The 26,428-nt window shown below is 40.1% G+C and overlaps 2 protein-coding genes across 6 annotated transcripts in view; both read right to left on the reverse strand.

The window, feature by feature from the left end:
• Positions 1-7,027: 7,027 nt before the first annotated feature.
• Positions 7,028-24,210, reverse strand: GAS2L3 (growth arrest specific 2 like 3). 2 transcript variants are annotated; one of them, XM_029963650.1, is made up of 12 exons: positions 24,169-24,210; positions 23,120-23,238; positions 21,366-21,427; positions 20,485-20,613; positions 19,099-19,144; positions 17,944-18,112; positions 17,422-17,540; positions 15,572-15,713; positions 11,900-11,963; positions 11,080-11,218; positions 9,790-9,897; positions 7,028-9,074 (listed from the first exon to the last, which is right to left on the reverse strand). In XM_029963650.1, the coding sequence occupies exons 5-12, from the start codon at positions 19,126-19,128 to the stop codon at positions 7,701-7,703; spliced, it is 2,145 nt and encodes a 714-aa protein (XP_029819510.1). In that variant the 5' UTR covers positions 19,129-19,144; positions 20,485-20,613; positions 21,366-21,427; positions 23,120-23,238; positions 24,169-24,210; the 3' UTR covers positions 7,028-7,700. The 2 variants fall into 2 exon arrangements, with proteins under 2 accessions (XP_029819510.1, XP_008918481.1); XM_008920233.3 differs by having other exon boundaries at positions 21,366-21,533.
• Positions 24,211-24,962: 752 nt separating this feature from the next.
• Positions 24,963-26,428, reverse strand: part of NR1H4 (nuclear receptor subfamily 1 group H member 4) — a 44,728-nt gene continuing 43,262 nt past the window's right edge. For all 4 annotated transcript variants that reach the window (XM_029963543.1, XM_029963544.1, XM_018080206.2 and 1 more), the window contains one exon: positions 24,963-25,668. In XM_029963543.1, coding sequence (XP_029819403.1) covers positions 25,430-25,668 — 239 coding nt within the window. In that variant the 3' untranslated portion in view covers positions 24,963-25,429. The remainder of the gene's footprint in view (positions 25,669-26,428) is intronic.

Below are 26,428 nucleotides of genomic sequence, written 5' to 3' on the forward strand. Positions count from 1 at the left end.
ACAACTGGTTCTGCTTCCTTGGGAGTGATAGATGGAGATGAACACGGAGGTAATACAGGAAAGCTGGATTGATTATTTTCTCATCTCTTGCTTCAGGCAAATAATTTCTGTCTTTAGGAACAAGATTTATATATTCTTCTTTTTTTTCCTTTGTCCTTTCCTGCACGATACCAGACAAATGAAATAAGCCCACCCTTTCACAAAGAGTTACTTCAATTTCTCATTATGAGTGTCTGACTTAAGCCCATTAGCCAAATTTGCAGTGCTGCTAAGCTCTCCCAGCTGTAAGTAAAGTCACTTGAAATTTCAAAGTCCTGTATCTCACTAACTACTTTAAACACTGAAGTATAAGTCAACTCTAGTTAATTAACTCAACTGAGTGGGTGCTTTAATCTCAGTGACTTTCAGGTTTGACTTTCCTTCAGTTTAAGGAGATAAGCCTGTTTGACTTTATACCTCAAGAGACACTCAGGTGCTGGTGATGAGGTCGTGGAAATGCTCATGACAATGAATCACTGCCTTCAGCACAGGGTGGAAAATAAGGTAGGGGGGCACCCACTGCGGTACAGTGAGAATCCCCAATACTGTACAGCTGCTTATGCAGTCAGAGCTGTCTCTTCTGCAGGCTGAGTGAAACAGCATCCTGATGAAATTGTAGTTTATAATGGAAGTATATGTCAAAATTATAGAATCATAGAATGGTTTGGGTTAGAAGAGATCTTAAAAATCACCTAATTCTAACCCTCCTGTCACAGGCAGGGAAGCCTTCCACTAGACCAGGTTGCTCAAAGCCCATTCCAACCTGGCCTTAAACACTTTCAGGGATGGGGCATCCACAAATTCTCTGGGCGATCCATTCCAGTGCCTCACCACCCTCATAGTGAAGAATTTCTTCCTAATATCTAATCTAAACCTACTCTCTTTCAGTTTAAAGCCATTGCCCCTTGTCCTAACACTATATACCCTTCCAAAAGTCCCTCCTCGGCTTTCCTGAAGGCCCTCTTTAGGTACTAAAAGGCTGCTCCAGCTCACTTATCATATTCATGGCCCTCCTCTGGCCACATTCCAATGGGTCCAGGCCCCAGAACTGGACACAGTACTCCAGATACTCCATGCATGCTAGAGAAACAGTTGCACTTACCGTCTGAATTATATTTTTTTCTAAACTGTAAATGTTTGACTTTACAGTCCTAATATGTTACTTTTACTTTCCAATGTAAAAGGACTGTGACTTAAGGACCCAAGTCTTGGAGGAAACTTGTGGCTTTTTAAGCAGGAAATCACGAAGAAACTTCTCAGTATTTTCCTTTAAACAATCAAATGCACACATAGTCTAGCATAGACGTTCCTATGGTCTTTTTCACATAGATCACCAAAAATGCTTCTTCGTGTATATATTTTGTAAGTAACTTGACCTAGCTGAATTTCCTATACAGTTAAGGGTGTTCTAAAATCCAGACAACTGTGTACTCACAAAAATCTCCCAAATCTAATGTATTATATGGGAGCTTAATTCCAGGAATATAGACCCAGACCAAATTTGATTTTTAAATAAACTTATTCTGCTGCTCTTTTCTTTGAATGCAGCAATAAATAACGTCAAGGTACTGCAAGGGTCAATGCTGCAGTGTGTACACAATAAAAGTAATTTATTATGGTTTTGTTTCACAGGTGTCTATAGAGTACTGTACTCAGCAAAAATCAAAAACAAAAAACCTGTGAAGAAGCATACTGTTCATCACCATGACACACCATGGTAATTATTTCTGTTCTTCTGGGAATATAGGGAAATGTAAGTTCCAGTACAAGGTACCTTTTGTTACAGCAGCCGTGCTTCAGAAGAGTAAATAATAATGATGATTATATAAAAGATCAGCAAACTACAAGATTCTCAAACTGAATTTCAACAACTACTTTTATTTTCAAATGCAAGACAGGTAAAGCCTATGCTTTAACATTGTAAAGATGGATGTAACTGACCTTAATATGGTTCTTATGAGGTGCCATGGGTGAGTACTTTGACAAAGACTAATGTATTCTACTTTTCCTGTGTGAATATCCAAGCATGGTCTTTTTTTGAGGAAGCATGCAAGTTTGTCTTTGTTTAGTAGGACCTCAGCTTTGCACAGTACTTTCTGACTCAGCACTAAAGACCGATTTTATATCAAAGTTCTATGCTGCAATCCTACCTCCTAAAAACTCTTAGCACAACTAATCTGTCAATATTTTCTGCCTAGCTACATTCCTTGGAGAAATGGACAGCTGCTCCCATCCTGTAAGTTTTCTCTTCCATCTGGAACATAATACTTCACATAAAGTGCTGTAATAGCTTTGATTTAGACATCAGTACTCCTCCCCAACTAGAAAGTCATCCGCTTCTGCCATTCCCACCATCTGATACACCTTCAGGTTTGTGTATGAGTTAGTGGGGATTACTGGCTAGCTAGACCTGTACTGTGAACAGATCTACCTCTCAAATATTTTAATGTGTTTTTTTCTTAAGATATCTGAAATGTACAAAATGTTCAGCTTATTTACATTTCACACAATTCATTTTTTAAAAGTTTTAGTAAGGAAGTGATCTTCAATCTCAGCTCTTAAAAAAAAAAAAAAAATGAAAAGGTTTTCAAGAATGTATTTGCCTGAAATGGAAGGGTCTTACAGAATTAAATATTTCTTGCAGTATTTGTTGCTTGCCAAGTCTGGATTTTGCCAGCTAAAAGGTTTCATTGGAATCAAAGAGAAAAGTTTTGCCTGTGGACTTCAAGAGAAGTTAAAGAGTTTACATTGCCAGAGTAGCCTCTATAAAGCTCATAGACACCAGATGGCCCCATAGCTCTCGCTCATCTAACAAACAGATTTCAGTTTCCCTGTAGGGAAATAGAAAAGAAGCTGTAGAGTTTGCTGTTCAAAGCTATAGCTGCTCAAAGTTTTACATGGAAAACTGCCTTGAATTTTATCAGATATATATATGTGTATGGGTTTTTTGGTTAGTGTATATAGGTAAGGGTTAGGACACTTACCTGAGACAGTCTTGGACTGTCTTCGTATTTTATTGGCCAGCTGTAACAATATGTCTTAAAAGAAAGCTGCAACTAACATCTTTGCAGAACTTGGTCCTGTAGGAACAAGTATGGTAGATGCCACAAGAATGTGACCAGACAAAGCTGAAGTGGAAGCATAAGTGTATCTACATGATCAGGCACTAGCATCGGACTGGCAGGAACTGAAGACACTGGAACAGGCAGAGAAATGCAGATATTAAAAGATTTTTAAAAAATCAAATAGGGAAGGGGAAAAAAAGTTCATTAGGTGGCTCCAGTGAGAAGACTCAATTCACTTCTCAAAAAAACTAATTAGGTTTCTGTTATTGATAGCGACAGACACAGAGATGGGTCTAAAGTTTGCTGACAAGATGTAAGCATGGAAAATATTAGCACACAAGTGCTTTATATTTCAAGTGGAGCTGCAAATAATAAAACTCTCAGAGGTATATCTGAAAATACTTGGGCTCTCTGTCAGCTAGGGATGAATAGAAAGCCCCTTCTACACAATTAGTCATATTGAAAACAGGATCAGAATAAAAAGGTCTTGAACTCCAAACAAAGCAATGGATTTGATGCAGCTATTTATGTCTTTATCACAGCCTGAGATACCATTTATGTGGGGGTAGAGAGAAAACATAAGCCTTCTGAAATACATTCTCTTTCCCTTCCCACAAAAAGACATGAGGACTAAAAACATGTGTGCACCTAAAAAGGTGCAGTGTATGTTTATTCAAAATAAGTACTCATACAGAAGGACATTGATATGACATGAAGAATTCAGTCAGATTCTTGCTTCAAATTATCTTTCCCTCACAAAAAGTAGCACAAGCTGAAGATTAGACTTGCTATTTGGCAATATAAACATTGCAAAAAGAGTATGTATTCCCATTAGGAGGTACTTTGTTACATCTTATTCTTGGTTCACCTCATGTTACATGACACTTGTAGTTAGAATATGACTATACAGGTGAAGACTACAATATTCACAGAAGTTGAACCACGCTCAAATACACTATTTTTATAATAAAATCAAACCAAGTCTATCCATGTGTAACAGAGGAATGATCTTTAGATTAGCTGAAAAAGGTTTCAACTGTAAAAGCTTATGCTTTTTATGTCATTTTGAACCATAAAAATCAATTTTTTACATGAAATAATAGATCACAAAATGAAGCTATCTGCTTCATTTTCTCTGTAGTTCAAAAAGGTAGATGTTAAAATTGCTTTACACTGAGATCCAAGAGTCTCAGTGTTTAAATTGCTACTAAAAACCTTGTAAATGGTTCAAAAAGTATTGTGGGTTGACCTCAGCCAGCAACCAAACACCTATGCAGCTGCTGCTCCCCTCATCTCTCTTTATCCCCAGCAAGACGAGGGAGAGAAGAGCAGCAAAAGCAAGACTCACTTGCTGAGATAAAGACATTTTAATAAGTGAAGGAAAGATATAAAAAAAATAAACCACCAAGTGATGCAAAGGCAATCCCTCACTACCTCCCACATGCAGATTGATGCCAAGCCAGTTGGCAAACAGCCACCTTGAAAGCCACCCACCCTGCTCCCCCTTCTTTCTCCACCTCTTCCTTGGTTTTATTGTTGAGGTGATGATATATGATATGGAATAGCCCTTTGGCCAGCTTGGGTTGGCTGTCACAGCCATGTCACTCCCAATCTTTTGCCCACCCCCAGCCTACTCACTGGGGGCAGAGCAGAAAAAAGAAAGACTTGACCCTGGCAAGTGCTGTTCAGCAACACTGGTGTGTTATCAACACCGGTTTAGCCACAAATCTAAAACACAGCACCATATAGGATGCTATGAAGAAAGTTAACTCCATCTCAGCCAGACTCAGAAAGAAACCCCAACAATTCAGCTATTAATCTGCATGAGATATATCGCATGTAGCTCACTATTTGGATGTCCAAAAATCAAAAGCAAGTCATCTACTGTAAAATGCTTTCAGCATATAAAACCATGTGCCACATTTATCAAACCTGACAGCAATCCACTACAGTCAATACTTTTCTTAACATTTGTAGCAGTGGCTTTGACCGGTGTACTTATAAAATAAGTAAGCCTAAGGCCTTCCCAAACATACAACTTTGTATGTGAGCTTGTGGGACTTGTGTCCACATTATCAAAAGTGATCTGTTTTCCTCCTACAATTTGCATATTGGTTTTTACCGTTTACTCCCAGCAGGTTGTAAGCAGTATGGTACAGTAGATATGCATAAATAGAATCATAAATAAAATAAAAAAAGCTAACAAGGTGCTCAGAAAGGCAGCTCAATGACTTTGCCATGCATGAGAACTCAGTTCATGATGCTTGCTTACTGTAGTTCCAGGGAAAAAAAACCCCAAACCAAAACCAATAAAACCTCATAACAGCAGAAACTGTTGTCCTTTTTAGGAAACTTTCTTGTCTGACCATCCAGGAGCCAATCTGGCACTCACACCTGCTCCTGCCCATAAATAGACTGGGAATGGAGAGAAGTGATGATCTGTGGAAGTCAGCAGTGTCTCTTCACAGACCTTCACTGCTTCTCAGTGTTTGCAGGAATGACTGTTCATGAAACCCAAAAAACCCCAAACAGTGCTACTCCCAAAGACAGTAGTTTTTAATCTACCATGACGCTCCTCCTGTTAAGGGTAAGACGTTTAACACACTGAAAGCCTTCAGAGTTGAGAGTGTAAACAATGCATAGCTTTCTGGCATTTTAAGAGGTTTACAGGCATTACCCCTCACCTCCAGAGAGTAATAGAGAAGAGTCAGTAAGAAGGTCTTCATAAATAAAACAAAAAAGGCCACCGCAGACTAAGAGTGCCTACAAAAATGAACCTGTAGCACTGAGAAAAGTATTTAATGATTCAGCCTTACATGCAAAGGCCATTCCTGCAGAGCAGTAAGACTCTGCCAGTGCAGGTCAGTCTTGCAGCTCAGTGTTGCTGCAGCTGGAGCTGCTTTGGGGCTGCAACGTGGGAGCAGCAGCTGGTGTAGGGCTCCAGCCCAGGGGAAAATGTCCTCCCAGGAACTCAGGAGCATATCTTAATGCAGCAAGAGCTTTCTAGGAAAGCCTGGGCTCACTTATAGTCAGATTAGAGCATGGACTAAGCAAATTTGTCTGCCCTGGGTTTTAGAGGTAGTATTGCTCACTGAAGAGATCTTTTATGAATTTGAGAGACTAAGGCACAATGAGAGCAAGCAATCAAGGCCACGATTTTCCATGTCCAATTTAACATAGACCAAGAAAGCTCCACTTCCAAGAGAGCTGAAGAAGGCATATGGGGGGCACAGTGAACACTGATAACAACATCTGTAAAATCTAAACATGAATAGAGATTCCTTTCTTTCTAATACATGCAGGTGACCCAAATTTGGATTGTGGGACACCAGTGAACCAAAAACCGTTGTTTTGTTTGAGGTATTACAAATGTTACAGTAGAGCACAGCTCTACTGCTTGCCATGGGCCTTGATGCAAACATGCCAGAACCACCAGAGTCACTCAGGCTCTGCCCTGGGTAGCTGTTTCTTGTGCAGACTTCGCTCCACTGAAAATGAGCAGCAGCCTTAGCTCCCCTTTCCTCTCTCCTGCTGTCCTACAAGGGCTGTACAAGGGCTGGGACCAGTTTATCACTATGTGGGTATAACCAAAACTGTGCATTCTACACACTCTATGTCATTTGTGATGGACTGTTAATAATGGACCGTTTGCAGCAGCTGCCCAGGGCACACCTGGCACCTAAGGCTACGAGCTGGGTGTTAAATAAACCCTGCAAGGCTGTGAAGTGTTCTTTTGTTTTCACACCAATGACTCAGCTGCGATAACTCCCCTTCGGAAAGGCATTAACGCCTTCTCACCCAGCCTGAGGAGTCACCTCTGCTAATGGGCCATACTGGACTGGCATAATAGGCAGCTGCGACACTTAGACTTCAAAAATCAAAGACTCCAAAAATATCCCATGACTAACAGAGTTAAATCACCCACTGTGAAACTCCCCGCCCTGGAGGAGGAACTGTGCATTACCACCTGAACTTGAGCATATATAAACTTTGGGGTTTGGAACTTCTGGTACCACTCATCATATCCAGAGGACCAGAACTCCAACAGGACTGCCATTGCCACTCTCGACAAGACTGTGCTCATTATTTCAACAGAACTGCCACCATCATCTGAACTAACAGGTTTTCTTTTCCTTATACTTTACAGTCAGGGAGGCCACGTAGTGATCAGCACAGGGGCCACTAAACACTGTTCTGTTCTTGTCCCAGGGTTATATATCTGTTTGTGGGGGGTGAAAAACAGTTTTCTCTGTATCATTTCATTTATTGTAATCTCTTTTTGGGAAATTGTAACTCTGACTTGTAATCTCTGTTGAGTTGCACTCACTTCTACCTCTAGTTTACTTTTAAACCAGCACACCCACTTTTCTTACAGCAGGTCAGGAATATTTTCTATTCCACAGTGCTAAACAGCAAGCAAGCTCACTTCTAAATATATCCAAATAGAAGTTTCTAATCGCAAAATAAACACAGTTCTTACAGTAAGTTATGCAGCAAAATGTAGGTTATACCTAATATTTCATGTTAAATGTAGTGTTATTTAACATTTTTTTCTTGTCCTCAGTGTTTCATAAACTTATTTTGAAGAAAATAAGTTTACTTTCTGGGCTTTTTACTCCCTGTCATAACAAAATAGTGATCATCTTGCCTGCTCTTCACAAGAGGAACTTTTGACACACCAGGTGTGCCTTTGTTACATGACTGTTCCTTCGGGAGAGGCTTCTTGGCTGCCGGGGCCAGACTTTTGTTTGTTTGCAAGGTTTTGGCTGAAGGCTGACCTTTTGTGGAAGGCTGTGCCGACTTTTTGGTCATTGCCACTTTGGCAGAAGTTTGAGGAAGTCGTACAACAGATAAGGGGGTACGTTCAGGAGGTTTGGATAAAGAGGGCCCAACCAGACTGGGATTACTGACATTCGGCTGCTTACTGACAGCTGATGATACGTGTTTGTTTGTAGGTATCAGTGAAGGTGGTGACTTTGATGCTTTGCTAACTGCGAGGGAAGGTGCAGAAGCGGAGAGGACCGATGCACTTTTCAAATTCCTTGCCAGGTCAGAAGTTGTTCGTAGGGCTTTCTGAGGATTCTGAGACGCAGCTCCCGAGATCTGAATAGCATTTTCAGAAGGAGGTTTTGCAAGGAGCTGCTGAGAATGCGCAAACTTGGCAACAGCACGCAGATTTGTCACAGGCGGCCGAGCAGCCCTCGGAGCGACTGAATTCGCTTTGGTTTTAGTGATAGAGACAGGTTTGCATTTAGCAGGGACACGCTTCTGTTTTGAAGCCATCATTTCAGCTGTCTCAGACAAATGAGACAGCTGTTTTTTAGAGGATGAGAGGGTAGGATGGAGTGCTGGTGCTGCGGAGCCCTGAGGCGGGGCAAATTTCACCTTGGGAGCATCGGGGGACCAAATACGTTTGCGCACTGTTTCGGAGGGAACTAGAGCTGTTCTTGTTCCTGCACATGAAGAACTTTTGCTTACAGGCTGTGAAGAAGCAGAAGCTGGTGAGCTGCATGCAGGAGACTCCAGTTTCTTTGAGGTACCAGCTAATGTTTTGAAAGGAGACTGCACACCTGTTGCTGAAGACCCTTGCATTTTGGACCTGACTGTTGATGACTTGGCTGTGGAAGATGGGGGCCCTGGCACTCTTGGTGATGCCAGAGCAGGGGACTGAGGATGTTTAGATAAAGCCTTCTTGGCACCAGCCCCAACAGCTAAAACAGGAGTAGTGACTTTTGATGGCTGCTTTTGAAACATATTGACAGCTGACATTGGATTCATAACAGGAGGCTCCTGATTCCTAGCTGATGAGTTAGGGGTACTGTCACTGGTGACCCCTTTCTGAAACGCAAGGATTTTTTGTTCCAGAGTTGCAAACTGAAGCACTCGGCATGGATCATATTTGAGCAGAAAACCTTGAAGAGTGTCCCAGCCTCCACCAACACGTACCATCACATGCTTGCCATGCAGCATCTGAGAATGGAGGAAGAGGGGTTGGGAACAGAAGGACAAGAGAAATTTCTATCTTGTTTTATGCGGCATTAGGTCTTCAGCTTACATTACCATCTATTGAAATTACCTAAAAATAGCACCTCCTTTCTTATAGAGAAACCTTTTAAAAGAGAGAAATTATGCGATAAACAAGGTTTATGCTTCCCAATTATTTTATTAGATAGTTTCTCCTGTAGAGACAGTCATTACACATCTGCAAATAATGGAAGCATCTTTACAGAAGACATTTTAACCATTCTGTAAGCATCCTCATTTAGTATTTAGAGTTTTGGATACAGGTTTTGTTCAAATTATAGATGCCCCTGTAACACAATCTCTTATGATTGCTGAAGAGAGTACTTAATTATCCTGAAAATTATAAACTCCAAGAGTGGAGGTTTTGAACAGTCAACGTTCTCAGGATATTCCATGACATTTCCTTATTTATATTGCAAATAATTGTTGAAATTTTAAAACCACCACAGAAAAGCATTAACTTTTTTTAATGTGATTGTAAAATGAATAGTTGTAAGATCAAAGTAACTACACCTACTTTGAATAGGTGATTGAATGGCAAGTTGTTCCAACCCAAATAATTCTGTGACTCTAAAACAACACCATAAAAATGAGGTATTCCACTTAAAAGCATTTCTCTCCCCAGTAGAAACATAAGTTGGAGTTCTGAAAAACAACTTACTCTTATGAAGAGTATTTTATCTCCAAGTCTATAACGTCCCTCTGATAAGTATTCAATTGAAAACCGATGGGAACAACTGCAGGGAGGATCTTCTGCTATATGTTTTACCTAGTTATTAAAATTGAAAGTATTTGTTAGTCTTTTGAAAGAAGCATGTGTTGAATACAAGAAAAGACACCAATATCTTCAGCCCATAATATAAGAAAATACTTGAATTCTCTTCCTTCACAAGAAAATCTCAGCTACATAAAGATACAGAGTGTAGAATAAAAAATTAAAAGAAAGAACAAATTGTATGTACAGACAAATATTTTGAGTTGTTCTAATCCAATTTTTTTGATTTCTTCAATTTTCTGTTATTTCCAATTCTGGTATTAAGACAAGTCTATACTTCTATGCATAGTAGCCTCATTTCTAACCACAACCTTGTAAAGACACTCTTATGGTCTCTAGAAACTGAAACGAATGTCTGGGTCTCTCTTGTGACCAAATCCATTGCTACACCTGGCTCAGAGCTACTTCACCATGCTCCCCAAATTTCTGTTAGGCTAAGTTAATCTTCTGTGAGATGACCAAGAAGGAAACCACTGAAAAAAGGAGAAAGGTAGTCCCCAGATATGTGCCAGGTTAGAGAAGATGCGTCTCTTAGAGCCATTTAGAAATGTAATAAATTGGAAGGTCAAGACTATTGCCAAGAAGAAAAAACAGTGAGAGTTTTGAGAGAGAGCAAGGACTTGGTGGCTGACGTTCCCAAAGAAACAGAATTTTTACATTACTACAAAGAGGACCTTTAAAACAAATGAATTTTAAAGACTTAACATGCATTTTTAAGCAAATCGGAAAATTACTCGTAATTTCTTTCGGACCAATTCACAAGCTGTTGTGAGTTTCATCAAAGCCTACTTTAACATTTGATAAAATTTTAGGAAAACATCAAATTGAAGAGAAGCATTCATTGCAGTCATAGGATATTGACACACCAGAAAAACTGAATGAGATTATTTCTTATACTCAAAGAAGCAATGAAAAGGGAGCAGGGGAAAGGAACTCAAGGTGGGTTATATGCACAAAGGCATTTACTCCAAAACATATAGAACAGCATTGTCTTTATAAAACAAAAACAAACAAAAAAAAAAATTATAAAAAGAGATGCATACACTTTTGTTTTCTGTTTAAAGAGGCTAACATATTAGATGAAAACCAGCCAATGCTTACTGAGCCAGATCATACAAGTACAAAACTTAAGAGCTTGATTTAAAGCCCATATCACACTAAGTAAGAAGTACTTACTGCCTCATGTAGCTCCCCATGGTGACAACACGATTTTGCTGCGCTAATAGGTGATGGTGGCCCAGAGGTCATCAGTAGGGTTTCTTCTAGCTCAATTTCCTTCTCTAGTTTTACAAGTACAGGAGGTTCAACTCCATACCTCAAATACCAAAGTAGAGAGTTTAATTGCTAATTTACTAAAGAAAACGGAAAGAAACTGATATTAACAAATTTGCAAAATTCTAAGTGGTTTGGCTGACATGGCACAGCACTAAATCAGTCAGAGGGATAACTGCCTTGATAATCCAAAGAGAAGGAGCAGCTCTGAGTTTTTAGCAGAAGTCTTCCTTAAGGTGGCCTTGGTGTTACCAGAGAAGGAAGTAAAAATACTGTCAAAATTACATAATTTAGGTCACAACCAATTTAGATAAACTATCTTAAAGCTTCCAGCTCTGCACTAGAAATAAATCAAAAGTCTAAATGTAGAGAACAAAGAGATACCTGCCAAAAAGATGAAAAATTATACCCCTTAAAATAATCTTTAATGTTCACTGAGTTCTTCCAAGAGGTATACATATCTATAAGTTGAATGTATAACTTAAACACTCAACTATAAAAGGCAGCATGGAACAGTGCCTCTCCCTGAAAAGGTCTGATAATTATTTGAAAAAATATTCATATTATATGATGGTCCTAGAAAAACCACTCATTACTTTTTGTGAGGAATTAACATCCACTGCATTGCACTAAATGACCACAGATTGTCTTAACTTTGTCTTAGCTTTTACTAAATAGGATGTATTCTTCAATTTCTTGTTAAGATTATGTGCAGTTCACGTACTTGGATACAATGCGTCCAATTTCCAACAGACAAAGATACACTTGTCTTGGATCCTTGTGCAAAACTAAAAGGGAAGAGAACGAAGAGGAGTTACAGTTCATATTTATTGCAGCAAGGCCTATGCAATTAGGTACATAGAAGAGAAGATGAGGTATAGATGCCTACAATTTCCCATTTTACCCAGGGGCAAGTTACATTATCATTGACAAAGCACTATATGCTTTCCAACTCTAATTTTCTATTTCATAAAGTCCTTAAATGCATCTTGGCATTCCTGAAATCAAACTGTTCTTTCTAGGAGAATTATGTTTTATTTGGTTTTATGATCTTCTTTCTTGATGAGAACAGGAAAGAAAGAGATCTGAGAGCTTTCCCTACCCCCAAATACATTATCATAGTCTTAAAGATGAAAAGCATTTAGCAACTGCAAATAGGAAAATATGCTCATGCATACAGACAGATAGGCACAGGCACTCTATAGGTTAACATCCATAGGAGGATACACTGTGAAGGACCAAGTGGTTGGCTACATAGCCAGTCAGCCTAAGCGGTTTAGTCCCTTGGCTGTGAAAGAACAGTCTGGGTGACTGCTACCATTTCAGTTAGCAACAGATCTTTTTTCTTATAATTTTAAATGTTCCAGGTGCCAGCAGTGTCCATCCATATGGCAGATTCATCCAGTTCCACTAGAAGATACCACTTTGTCAGTGGCAGCTCCTGTACCTCATCATTTTACCCCCTCCCAAGCAGCCCAAACCTCCTGCCCCATCCACCAAGAGGTTTTCTTCAGAATTTGGCATCTTTGTGAGGCTGTATCTGAAAAGGGTGGTCAAAACCCCTGAGCATAAGAAGGAGGGGAGAACAATGCTGGTTTAAAATACAAATGCTCAGATTCAAACATGAGATACTAGCTGTGATCACAGAGAAGCAGCAACACACTTTCAGATACGTTAGTAGCACAGTTTTGCGCAAGGCTTTGCTTCTCAAAGACTTGTCCATAGTAACTCAGCTAGTGCCCAAAGCAGAGGTTGCTTCACACCCCTCAATTCAGAGCAGCTCTAGCAGCTATATGAACTTGATCTTGTAGGCACACTAAATGATTATCAGGAGAGCTGAAGAATGAGATGCAAGAGTGATAGCTAAGCAATGTGAATATGATGGTGGCAAGTCTGGGTTTTCTTAAGAACTTTGAAATGGAAACATTCAATTATTTCTACTGTTGCACTGAAGAATGGAAGAGGCAGAAGGAAAACAATGTCTGTTTTGGTTTCTTGAAAGTTCCATCTTTAGGTGTGCAAGAAAAAGCAAAAAGAAACAAGGCCAAGAACAGAGAAAGAAAATAGTTTAAAACCTCACGCACAAGCAACTACTTCCTCCTCTGTCCCCATACAAGCCTCAAAATCGAGATTCTTTCAATATGTTCTAAGAACAGTTGTACAAATGCTTTAGAAAACAGACGATCCCTGTGCTTTCTTAACTACGTAGGAATATTGCCTAAAAACTCAAAAATCAAAGACTGGGAGAAAGGTCATTCAACTTGCCTCAACCCACACACAGCACCATTCCTTCCCCCACTACCATCAAGTATAAGAAACCAGATAAGTTGTAGAACATCTATGTGAACAAGTCTGACTTTCTTCACACCATGTACTAACAATACTCAGTAGAAACCGGAAATTCCCTCTGAAGAGAAACCTGAGCCTGCTCTATATTTACAGATGAAAGCTGACATCTTTCTGATGTTCAATTTGATATTTAAAATTGCTTTGATTTAAATAACACTGAAGTGTTTCCTAAAGTATAAGCTGAGTATGAAGTCAGATTCCCTTGTTTACATCATCTACTCCATTTTGTAAGTCTGCTTTTTAAAAGGTCTGATTATGAAGGATAAATCTAGAATAGAAAGTTGACACAGCCATAATTTAAAAGTTACTAGAGGTCACCTAATATCTTTTCTCTGAGTGTGTGTGTTTGCCAGAAGTCTTTTAATTTGCCTGAACCCAAAAGAGAAAAATCCAAATATACCCCTAGCAGAAATCAAGATATTTATTTTGGCTTGATGTCAAAGGGCATCCCATGATGTCTATTCTTCCTTTCTGCTGTCTCTAGACCCTCTTAATTTATTTCCTTCATAGTCATCTACACTTTCAGGAGATGTTGCCATATGCATCTGATGGGAAAAAGACAACTGTTAAATTACCCTTCCCCTATTTCATTTATAAAGAATGGCTTGAAGGTCTGATGGAAAACATCAGTGGAAAGAATGTTTCATCAAGGAGGCTGCAAGTCTGCTCATTTCAACTGCCAGAAAGGCTCACAGAAGATATTTATGCCATAAAGCAAGCTTCTGTCAGGAGTCACAATCAGACTTCAAAACACTTATTTGCTGTGAGTGAAAGCCACAGCACCAGGAAATCCTGTCTGCTTATCTCAGGAAGGCTAAACAGGCTCCAGTTACCCATCCACTTACAGGACCTAAGATGTTTAAGCAATACGATTCATACAAGGAACTAAAAAAAAATTATTAAAACTAATTTTCTTACAGCTCAGTTCTACTCATCTGTTTTTCATGGCACTGAAAAAAGATACAGTCACCAGACTAGTTAATCAGAGTGAGACAGATGCAAATGATGGTGTTTTCTCAACTATTTTAAAAGATGACTTATCCAGTGGAGAAGGCACTGGCAGTCCAACGAGCATGCAAATGGCATTAAATGGCACAAAGACTTTGAGAAAATCCTGTGAATATTGTGACAAATTCATTTGATTACTGAAAACAAAGGTACTTTTCAATTTTTTTTACTATTCTGCTGACAGGCAGATATTTTGCTTATTTTAAAAAAATTAACAAAAACAAACAAACAAAAAAGTATTGGCTTGCCACAGAAAGTTTTGGATTAATTAATTTTTACTGACATAATAGCTGGTAGAAGAGCATTTCTTTATTTACCATGTGATAGAAGTATAGTTCCTCTTAATTAGCAGTTAAAAAAAAATTATTTCATCTGTAAGTATCAGTCTAGAAGCTGTTTGTTATAAGGGACCAACTGTGCACTGGGGCAGGCACACAACACACAACACAGTTGGCAATATTTAGTTTTATAACAATCTTATTGGATGAGAAAACACAAATGGTTTAGGGGCATATCAAGTAGGTGCTGAAGCAAATGTTAATTGCTAACAGACTGTTGCCACTTCAGGCACAACTCCCTAATGTAGTTATCAAATTTATCTGTTATGAATGCATTATTCTGAGGGATTCCTTCAACAAGAATGAGCTCTAATACCAAATAAAGGATCTCATTGTGAGTTGACTCCATGGCCCTGTGGTCTTCCCACACAGGGAAAGCAAAACCACAATTTTCTCCTCTGTTTCTCAGTGCTTCTTTTTACTGAAGGACAACATGCAAGTTTGTTGCACAGCTGTCAGCCCCCGCTTCATCCCACACCACAAGTTTGGAAAAGCATCATGCGAGTTAGAGCAGTCACTGAACTGATTTTTCAAGGCTTTTACTTGGACACTGCCTTAAAATTAAAAAAAAGCATTAGTAGCTTGCACGAGACAGGAACGGTCAAGAGAAAAGGTTCAAAAGACTATACACAAGGGATCTCCCCAACCAGGTAGTTATCCACATACAGAGGGAAGTAAATCTTACAAAAACAAAGATTTACCTAAACCTTCAGATTCAAATAGATAAGTCTCCTCAACTCCAATGGCCCTACACCAGTTAAGAAAGTTGGCTGTATTATCTCTGGCAAAAAAGGATCCTGATGGAGCATCCTTCTTACATGGAACTTTTCTCATAGGAAAATTCTGGCAGGGGAAGAAAACAAAAAGTACATTGTGCACATCAACATTGCCAACAGACTTCAAAGCATAGTTGCAAAGGAAAATACACCCTAAATTCAGAGTACAGAAACAGTTGTAACTATTTTGTGTTCAACCCACCATGTACTCTATCAAAAAAGCTACACTAATATAGAAGGCATTCTATCTTATCACTGTGAACAGTCACTGAGTGAAAAATCCTTAGCTCTGCAGCCTCTCCCAAAGCTGTCCATGCAGTTGCTTCCCCATTTCCCCACATGCTGGGGTAGAAGTCCTACTGGTGGTTTCACAGGCCTGGATAATTATTCCCCTTTCCCAAGCTTAAGTTCACAGCAGCAGAATAAGCACAACAAGAGAATGTTAAATCAACTAACTATACTTAGCTGACAGATTTCAATATTTTAGAGCCTTTTCTAGAAAGTGAAAGGAATCATAAGGGAGCAAGGAGCAGTTTCCTTTAAAGCAATTCAGTACTTACTTGTTTTTAAATTGGTACCTTCAAAACTAAAAACATAGTTCAAAGATACACAAGTTGTACGTTTCATCCTCCTTAAAGAGCCCTAAGGATTTGCTGGGTATCTGATGGACAATGGCTTACACAGTGAAATCCATACAAGTGTGGAAATGCATTGTTGTGTTTAGCAACAGAACCACAGGAATCACTAACGTTGTGGATAACTTGCATATTTCTTGTAGACAGAGTAAGGAAGCACTGGGACAGGCTGCCCAGGGAAGCGGTTGAGTCACCAACCCTGGAGGTATTTAAGAGATGTGGCACTTAGGGACTTAGGTTTCACGGTGGACTTGGCACTGTTAGGTTAGCAGTTGGACTTGCTGATCTTAAAGGTCTTTTCCAACCTAAAAGATGCCATAATTCGAGGGTTCCTTATAGCTCTTGTATAAATACTGTTTGGCATCTTAAATCTGCTGTCTTGTACCCCACAGTTAATAATAATTCTAATATTAGTAATTATACTGCTAACTGGTAAATATCCATTATTTAAAACTTTTGTTTTACTAGGTAAACCAGTAAAAGTTAAACATTAAAAAAATGGTCTGGTTATAGTGAAACAGTTCCTCCTGTCCTCCAGGGCAATTTAGCTGGTAATCTACTGTTTAACAAATCCAAGCATTGCTGTAGCTATACAGGGTACTTGTACATTCAACAAATGTTATCTTGACCAGTTTACATGACTTTGTACTTCAAATACAGAGAGTTGCTTGAGATTCATATTTCAACTGAGCATTGATTCCCAACCAAAACACTGAAGCCCATCTTCAGGTATATCAGTTTGGATATTTTTATGGCTGATCTGTACACTAGAGTACAGCCATAAAACATACTACCAAGTGCCAGCATATGTCTCATTATCAACCCACACTGATGTGGGTTGATAAAACTCCAGAACTGCACTAAATCTTCCTCAGGCAAGACTTCTACTGAAATCAAACTAAAGACCAACCAAGGACCTTAGGATTTGATTAACAAAGCAAGAAGGTAATTTTTTGCACAAGGCCAGTTTATCCATCTACAAAAACACACTATTGTTAATCAGTCCCTGGATACAGAGGGTACAGAGCATTACTTTGGGAAGCCTCACTCATCTGCTTTCCTTTTAATGACAACTACTTACTTAACTACCTACAACTGGAGAGTTTATATATGTATTTTAAAAGTCATGATATGACTCACCATTAAGTTATTTGAGCTACAACATTTTTTAATTGTGTTTTGAAGAACACCAACCAACTGGCAGAGTAATACCCCATTATCAAGTTCTTCTAGCAGTTGTTCTGCTTTGACTTCCATTCCTTAAAAAAAAAAATAAAAAAGAAGGTCAGTATTAGAGTTACTCTACAGAAGGTGAAGAAGTTTCATATGAATTTAGAGGCAACTCAAACAGATTTCCAGTGTTAAAGACTGAAAATTAGTGAAATATATAAGTAAACTAAAATCAAATATCCATTTAATTACATTTTAATTAGACTAACAAAATTCAGAAATATAAATTAGAATTATTAATTATCCTCCCTCTAAGAGGTGGCAGCTAATAAAATCTGAAATCAAAGCATGCATTTTAATGCAATTCTCCCAGCCATTCAGACTCAAATATGCCACATCTTAATAGTAGTATAGATATTAAATGTCACCAGTGACTAGAATATTGGAAGGTTCTTTGAAGTTCATTAGACAGTGATTTATTTTTAACCTCACCCAGCAAGCCAGACAGCCAAATGGACAGATCTTCTTGCATAGGTACCAAAGTTGCTTCATGCCGCACAGATATCCATTGGTCATACAGGCACACATCTGCCAAACCCGGCCCGTGTCTGGGAGTCAGAGGACTTCGGGGAGTTAAGGGAAGGTCATCTCCAAACCACACCTGCAGAGGATTTCAGTAAGCTGAAGACAGAAAGCTCTAATACTTGCAGTCAGATGACAAAGAGTCATGGTTCTGAATTACGCTGAAGAACTATTATTCAAAGTGTTCCTTTCCCTTTGGACAGATACACCAAACCAACACAACACCAATCAGATGGTGAAGCTATCATTAGTAACTCCTGTGTTAAAATACTACTGCGTTCATTCTCTTGAATTTTTCAGATTTAAAATTACACACTTTCTTGAATATTGAATAAAGAAAACGTGCATTAAATGTGTGGGTGATTTTTTTCCTCAGCACATTTTAAGTCTTAAAATCTGAAGTTTATCATATAATTTACTACAGACTACTGATTTCTCTGATCAAACATTTCAGGGGGATTTTGTGCTTCAATCATTAAAAATTATGACATTAAAAGAGGAAATACATTCACGTACAAGAACATAACACATTTATTGAACGTGAATCCTTAGCATTTCAGGAGTGCATATTTTCAAAATGACAGGTAACTTACATTTCAAGAAAAGGACCACACTGAAATTTTGTGTACAAAATTCCCAAAAACAGAGTCCTTCTGCTACTCTTAACTACTTTCCTTCAGTTCAGTGTGTGTAAAAAATACATTTATTTATTTATACTTAAGTAATTAACTAGAATGTTTTACATATATGAGGTTTTAAAAACTATAAAGTTTTAAAAAACACTTCTTAATCACCAAACAGATGTTTTAATAATCTCAGCCTCTGACTTCAAAACCTTCTTAGGTAACAGCACTAAGAAGTAAAAGGGTCACCTGATAGTAACAGTGGGTTATTCATTGTCACATTACTCCACTTGTAAAATGGAAAATTATAACTTTTTTTTTAATTAGAGGTAACTCTGGGGAGTCTAGTATTTCATCTGCCTCAGGGTAGATCTTTGCATTGAAAAAAACAAAAATATATTATACATGTATGCAGGATTGAAACACTTCAAAAGACATTTACCTGAACTGCATTCTGCATGGTCACCTGCATTTACATTCGTTTCTCTCTCTGGGAAAAGAGAATAGATTTTTAATACAGTTTGTCCTGCTTTCATGAAAATCCCAAGAAAAACTCACCAGTACTGTTTTGGAAAAATAAGAAGTCTAATCAGGAAAGGAAGGGGAAAGAGAAAAGTATCTTAGTGACTAAGGTTTTGATCCAGTCAACTTCAGTTCTCTGCCCTGAAATAAAGGCACAATTATTACAGCACAAAGTAGCAACTGCCTTTGCTTTGGATTAACACTACTCCAAAGTAGCTGTATGGCATTTATTCTGCCAAAGTGTAATACAAACACTTCAAACCATTCTTGGATTTAACAACACTGGCATTCATCTTTTTCTTCTGAGTTATCACATGTATATCTTTTACGTGTGTGTAGGCAGATATATGCATCCTGACTTCACATTAAATACTCCGAAGATTATGAAAATATTAAAGCAAGGAAACAATTTTGAAGAATAAGATTTTTTCTTACAGAATCATAGAATGGTGGGGGTTGAAAGGGACCTTAAAGATCACCTAGTTGTTATACAGATACATGAGAGAAATCAATGTTTTTAGTAAATTCTATTGGGATTGTGACTTCCCAGGCAGCATGCATACACCTAAGGTTTCAACAGGCAGCTGCAAACTATTGCAGCAATATAGTTATCCGGACAATTCCCTGGCAAAACAAACCTTAAGGAAAGTTTTAGAGGCAACCTAGTCAACACTTTCTCTCCTGAAGCCAACACAGTATTTTCCAGAAATGCTTTTAACTATGGGAAAATCCAGCACAAGCTCTACACTGGGCTGAGGATTAGTAAGTTTCTCCATGGAGGCTCCAGGTCTAGAGATGTGCAGCATTACCAGGTTTGCTAGATACACATGTACTAGAAGGTATTTCTCCATCATAATTCTCCACAGTGGTACTGGGGGGCAGTACAACATCAAAAACACCTGCTGTGTCTTGCAGCCGGTTAAAAGACAACTTTCTTGCTCTGTTACTCAATAGCTGCAATAAAGCGTCTTACTGATTAAAGTGAAAAATCAGACTGAAGACATTATCAGATGTTTTTAACTCATCTGTTTTCCTTTGAAAATAAGTAACTTTCCTCTCCTGTCCCAGATGTTTAAGTTTTGTATGTAGATGGTATTGTTCTCTCGTCCTGCAAAACCTGGCCTTCCTATGACAAAAGGCTTGAATAGCCCATCACAGAAAACAAATTCTTGTAAAAATTCTCCCCTTTCATCCTACACAAAAAGCAGAACAATGTCATTTCCTTCCCCTTTTTTCCTCCCACTGCCTTAAACCCCACACACTACATCAGATCACATGTCAGCCATTTCAAACATTTCAAACTTACCTCTGTGACTAGCAAACAAGCAACCAGTTCGTTTTCAGGCTGAAACCACTTCCCTGTAGCACAACTGCTAGCACTTCCCAGACTTTATCAGAGACACTCCAACTGGTATCTTTCCCCTTCCTTTTATTTCTAGGGAAAGAAAAAAAAAAAAAGACATGCTCTCCTTGATGTCATTTTTCCTTCTATGAATGAACAAGGGAAGGGCAGGGTATGTACCAAGCATTACTAATGAGCATGTTATGTTTCCCAGAGCTTTGTCCACAGGAATACATTTTCCTTTGGCATAAGAAAGCTATTGTCCCAAGAGAAGCTCAGTAAGAGGCTTCATTGATTAAAAAAATAAATAAAGCAACAGCAGACCAGCCAGTAGAGATGTTGGTCTCATTAAAATAAGGAGCTTCATATAGGCTAACAAGAGCTCCAGCATATTAACTGCCAAGGGAAAACAAAAGGCAGCCTAATTCACAGGGAGAACTCAAAACAAGAACAAAGCAAAATATTCACACAGCAGCTATCACAAGAATTCTCAGCATCTGCAGTTTTGTGGCATGCCTAACAAAAGCTAGTCTTACAGAAAAAAAAAAAAAAAGAAGGAAAAAAGAGGAGATTGAGGAAAACTGTGGCACTTGAACTTCAAGGGCCTGTTCTTCTAAAACAAGTTATTTTGTAAACCCATATGCCAAAGGGTTCCCTAGAAAGTGAAACGGCTTCACTTATTATCAGGGCATCTGAATAACACTTAACAAAAAAACCCTCTGATGATAAAGACTACTCTGCACGAATTTTGAGTTGAAAAGGTAATATAGTAACAATTACCCATTTTCAGATCTCAAACAGTTCAGCTCTGAGACTGCAGAGAATACGGATTAATATAGGCTTACCACTTACAGGGAGAGGCATAGGATGAGAAGACCCAGATGTCTGCCACCTTCAAGTAGTCAGCCTGCAAAGGTGCAGAAGGTGTTCTGGTGAGGTGAATGCTGCAGTACCAGGCAGAGTCATAACCAAGTCTGACTTCTAAAACCGGTTGGGTTCCCTGCATCAAAAAGCTGTACATAATGAAGTAAGTATTTGACACTGAAATCTGGCAGTTCCAGCTAGAACTGTATCAATTTCTACACATGCCAGTTTTATCAGCTGGCCTTCATTCAACAGGAATTTGGTGTTCAGGGATCACAGTTTGTGTAAGAAAAGACCTCAGAATGAAAATACACTGTAATATGTCCCCCACATAGCTTCAGGCAATGCCATTCCCATGCCAGCTGATATCCCCAAGGTCCCTTGGGACAAAAGACTGAATAAGCTCATCACAGCAGAAACAATGCTTTTAATAATTCTTTCCCTTCCTATTACTCTTTCTGGGCAGAAAACACTCTTTCTGGTGATGTTTTCCCTCCCTGCTTCACCCGCTAAAACAGGGAAACACCAGAAAGCTCTCTACTTCTGTTGCTAATGGCTCTAGGATGGAAGGATAAGAGAAGTGTCACCTAGCCACACCTTACACCTGTATGAACACAGCGACACTGATTTACTGTGAGATGAGTGGTCAGCCCCAAATGATACATTGGGAAAGGCAAGCACTGCCTTCAGCTGGCAGATTAACAAACCTCCAATGAAGGACTAGAGCTATGGATCAATATTAGCTAAGAGAGATGAGAAAAACATTCCTATCTATTGACATGTGGGGCAGAGGGACAAGCATTTCTCAAGAAAAGGGGTGCAGACACCCCCTGGACATGACCTACACAGCCTTGCAAGACCACAGTCTGTCTCTGCTCTCCAAAAAGATGCCTGGCATTTTGCCCTCAGGGAATCTGAGAAACAGCAAAGTCAGCAAATGCTAAAGCACTTCAGGGTGCTAAACACATGCTCTTAGATGCTACATGAGATAGCCTGTTTAACATCAGTTGTATCAGGATTTATAGATCATTCACTGGAGCCCAACCCAAGAAGACATGCTACACTAATTACAACCCATTCTGTAGCACAAGATGAACAGAGTCCAAGTCCCATTTTACTTGACTGCACAGTTTACAAAGAAAGAAACAAACAAAAAAATCCTCAACTCCATAGGTAGCTCCAACATTGATGAAGCAGCCATTGACCTAGCTGAAGTGGAACCTAAAGGGATTCACGGGCTCATTAAAATGCCTTGGGTTAACAGGTTCATTAAAAAAAAATAGGGTAGAAACACTTTTACATCTTCGCCCTATATTTAATATATATAACACATCATCTTCTATTCCATCAACACCCAAAGGCAGCCACAACAGACTCACCCAGAGCAGCTGGAAACTGCAGATTAGTCTTAACAGTACCTACTGAAACCCATGTTTTTAAACACATTGAAATGAAAGAAGCTGTCATTTCAGTATCTGTTGAAACCTACTACAGGATAGTCAAGATTTTATTTGGTACACGTATCCTTACATGCAGAAGAAAAGAGGTAGGCACAAGAGATTCATTGAGTGGAGCATTACTCCCTCCTCACTACAGCAATTACAGAGACTTTTTGTTGCACTACTGAGTCAGCAGGAGCCCTGCTTCCCTGGGGAGGCCTTAGAGCCATGAAAGAGAAAGAACCAGACTAGTCAGTCCAAGGTGATGGGCTTTAAGGTGGCAACCAGCTCCTTACATTCATGCACGCTGATTGCTCTCCTCAGGGACTGCCTTTCCGCACCTCTCCATGAAGTGAGTGAGCATGCAGTGAGCACACTCTCTCCTTCCAAATGGCAACAAAGGCCTTGGATACACCTGTCAAAGCAGAGAAAACCACTTGAAATCAGGGAGGAGTACTTAATCTCAACAGCTGGCATCTCCACAGGAGACAGGCAGACGGCTCCTTTACCACAGGAGCATCCAGTCTGGGGAGAGGCTCATTAACACAAGGTGAACTACCCCAGCTCTTCTCTGGACTTCACAGGCAAGCTCTTCTCACTCTCTCCCATTCCCACCTCAGACTTTTGCCAGCAAAGCAGCATTGGAGGGCATCACTGCTAGATGCCCATACAGTAGGCTGCTGACTGGCAACAGTCAGGAGGAGTTTATTTTGACTTAAATATAAAATCCTGTCTTATTATGAAAGATCCACCCAGTACAATTTCAAATGCATAGGCCAGTTATGCCTTATAGATCCTAAAAGAATACATGTACTTTTTGCCATGGCTTGATCTGATACTATGCCAAAGGTGACACACAGCATCCCTGGAACATGGCCAGCTTTTGGGCAAAGAGAGGAGCCAGACGCTTTTCGGCTTATTAAGCAATATGAATGAGTGTTCTAGCCAAGAGCACTGGAGCAAACTTCCTACAGAAACAGCACTGCATCCTCAAACGCCTGTATGGGGCACAGGAGAGACTGGTTTGAAGGCTGTTATGCAAAAACTGTCCCCTCTCCCTTCTCCAAAGTAAGTTTCGCGGTGCTTTCCCTTCCGACACCCATGCCGGAGACGCTGGATGGGAGCTGCTGCCCCTGGACGGATGACTGGGCTCAGCCCAACACCGGGCTCTGTCCGCGCTGCTCGGGGTCCCCGACACGCTCAGCGAGTTTCCAGCGCTGCCCCTACAGACAAGTGGGACTCACCGAGAGCCGCCGTTCCGGAGCTGCGCGCCCGAGGCACGGACGCGAGCGGAACCCTGCCACGGCCCCCAGGCTGGGCCCGCCGCCGCTCAGGCGCTCCTCACCTTCCACGCTATCCTATGCGATCCGGTCCGGTCCCGTGCCGTGCCGTGCCGTGCCTTGCCTTGCCTTTGCCTTGCCTGTACTCACCAGCCCCGCGCGCTGCCGGCCCCGCACCACCGGGACGGACGGGACAGGACAGCCCCGCCCGCGCCGCGCCGGCCGCTCCTTCGAAAGCGCCAATCAGCGCCCGGGGCGGGGCGCGGCCCGGCCCACCTGTCCGCGGCGCCGGCGATCCGCGCTCGCTGACGGGACGCGGCCGCGCGGGGACAGCGCTGCGCCCGGGGACCCTCGGCCATCGGGGTGGGAGCAGGGAGCCGGCCACCTGCCCGCAGAGCAGCCGAGAGCCGAAGAGGCCCTTTGGCAGCCGGCATTCTGCACCCCGAGCCTTCCGGCGCGCTGCTCGCACGGCTCGGCTCACCGCTGCTGATGAGCCGTCGGGGCTCAGGGCCCTGGGAGCGGACCCGGGCACGGAGAAACTACCCACCCTGCCTGCAGCCCCTGGTGGCGTCAGGAAGCCTCGCCCACCATCCAGACGCATTCGCGTGTTCCAGGGATGTTGCTGATGCTATTTTTCAGAGCCATTAAGCACCAACAGTCGAAGTCATAAAGCAAAATAATGACTTGTGTCATTATTTTGTGACACACTTTCACGAAGTACAGATACTGTATAATTTTTACTTTGAAATAGTAATGCAAATGAAGCTACATGTTATATTATGAAAAGGGGTTTTGTTTTTGTGTGACTTTTCTCCATTTCATAATGTTTCTTCTTGTGAAGAAATAACATCTTGCACACCTTATATGAACACATTTCATGGCTAAACAGCAAATGACTATGGCATTACCATTTCATATGGTTTATTACAGTAAATATCTGGAATATGTTTTTTAACAGAGGCAAAGCACAAAAAAAAACACTGAAATGAAAAAATGCGAATGGAAGCTTGCATTTCCCCATTTCTCTAGAGGAACTGTAACTCCAATCAGCTTAATCACAGATGGAATTAACTGTTCCTCTGAGGAGCTGGTGGGCTCTTTCTGATCAGACAGTATAAATACAGAAAAAGTTATACTCACGTGTGAAGATCTGGTAGCTATACAATATTCTGTGCATAGTGAACAAAATGACTTTTATGAACCCATGTCATGTTTCTATAAAAATGCATTAAAGAAGATACAATGCACTGTGGGATACTTTTCTATGAAAGTAAATGTTATGTGGTCCTTTAAAAAGATATTTCTCCTAAAATAAAAAAGTATCCATCACTGCACATCCCAGATCTCACAGAGAAGTGGTGTGAATTTGTGATCATTCACTCTCCATGACATCAGCATCTCTGCGTGATGATGGTTAAATGTCCGTAATTCTGGGAGACGACCCAGAAGACATGCAAAGTGTTGAGGGTTGTCTGGGTGGTGAAGTTTGCAGAATTTTTGTAGAATGTCCAGCAGTGGTTCCTGAAGCTTTTCCACAGAATCTCTGTCCTTTATGTATTGTCGATCTGGTTATGGTTTTAAAAGGAAAGAAGTAGTTAGCAAATACATACTATGATACATTGCAATTATTTACACTGATAATATAAAAATATTCAAATATTTACATGTGCCACTGATGTTCACACCTACCAAGAATATTTATTTTCAAATTAAGAGGAAATAAAAATGCTTAACATTGTATTTTTACATTAGGGTTTTCATGTAAACTTCCCACTTCTGGCTAGGGAAAACTTTTAACTTTCTCAAAAACCAAAGTGTTTTAACTCTGCAATGTTTCACTGGGGTTTTATCATCATATCCCCATGTGGTTCTGCACCTGAGTATGTTTTGTGATGCACTGCAACAACTGAGCAATGCTGCATAAGTCCTTGGAGGTGTAGTACTCCCTGGGAATTTGGCCAGTACAGAGGGGTTACAAGTGGGTCACCAGGGCAAAATCAAACATCTTCATCCTCAGATGAAATTTCTTTGTTAGAAAATACTTGTCTTTTTATTTTGTTCATATGGAAGTATGTGTTTGGGTACTCGGAGAGGGAGGAAAAGAGGAGGATGGGGGTTTGTCACTGAAATTTTTAATGTAAAATAATTTCCTGAAACACACTGACTCAGAGAGTGATAGAAATGCTTCACCTTCCCATCTTCCATGAAACCTGATTTGGAAACCTCACTGTCCATCTTTTACCCCGAAGCATCAAGCTTCTCTTCTCCCATTCCTGTGACAGTCAGTTTGTTTGATGCACTATACAATTTCTCTATATTCTGTAC

The sequence above is a fragment of the Manacus vitellinus genome, unplaced genomic scaffold (assembly GCF_001715985.3).
Source record: "Manacus vitellinus isolate BGI_N305 unplaced genomic scaffold, ASM171598v3 scaffold_5_pilon, whole genome shotgun sequence".
Classification (NCBI taxonomy): Eukaryota; Metazoa; Chordata; class Aves; order Passeriformes; family Pipridae; genus Manacus; species Manacus vitellinus.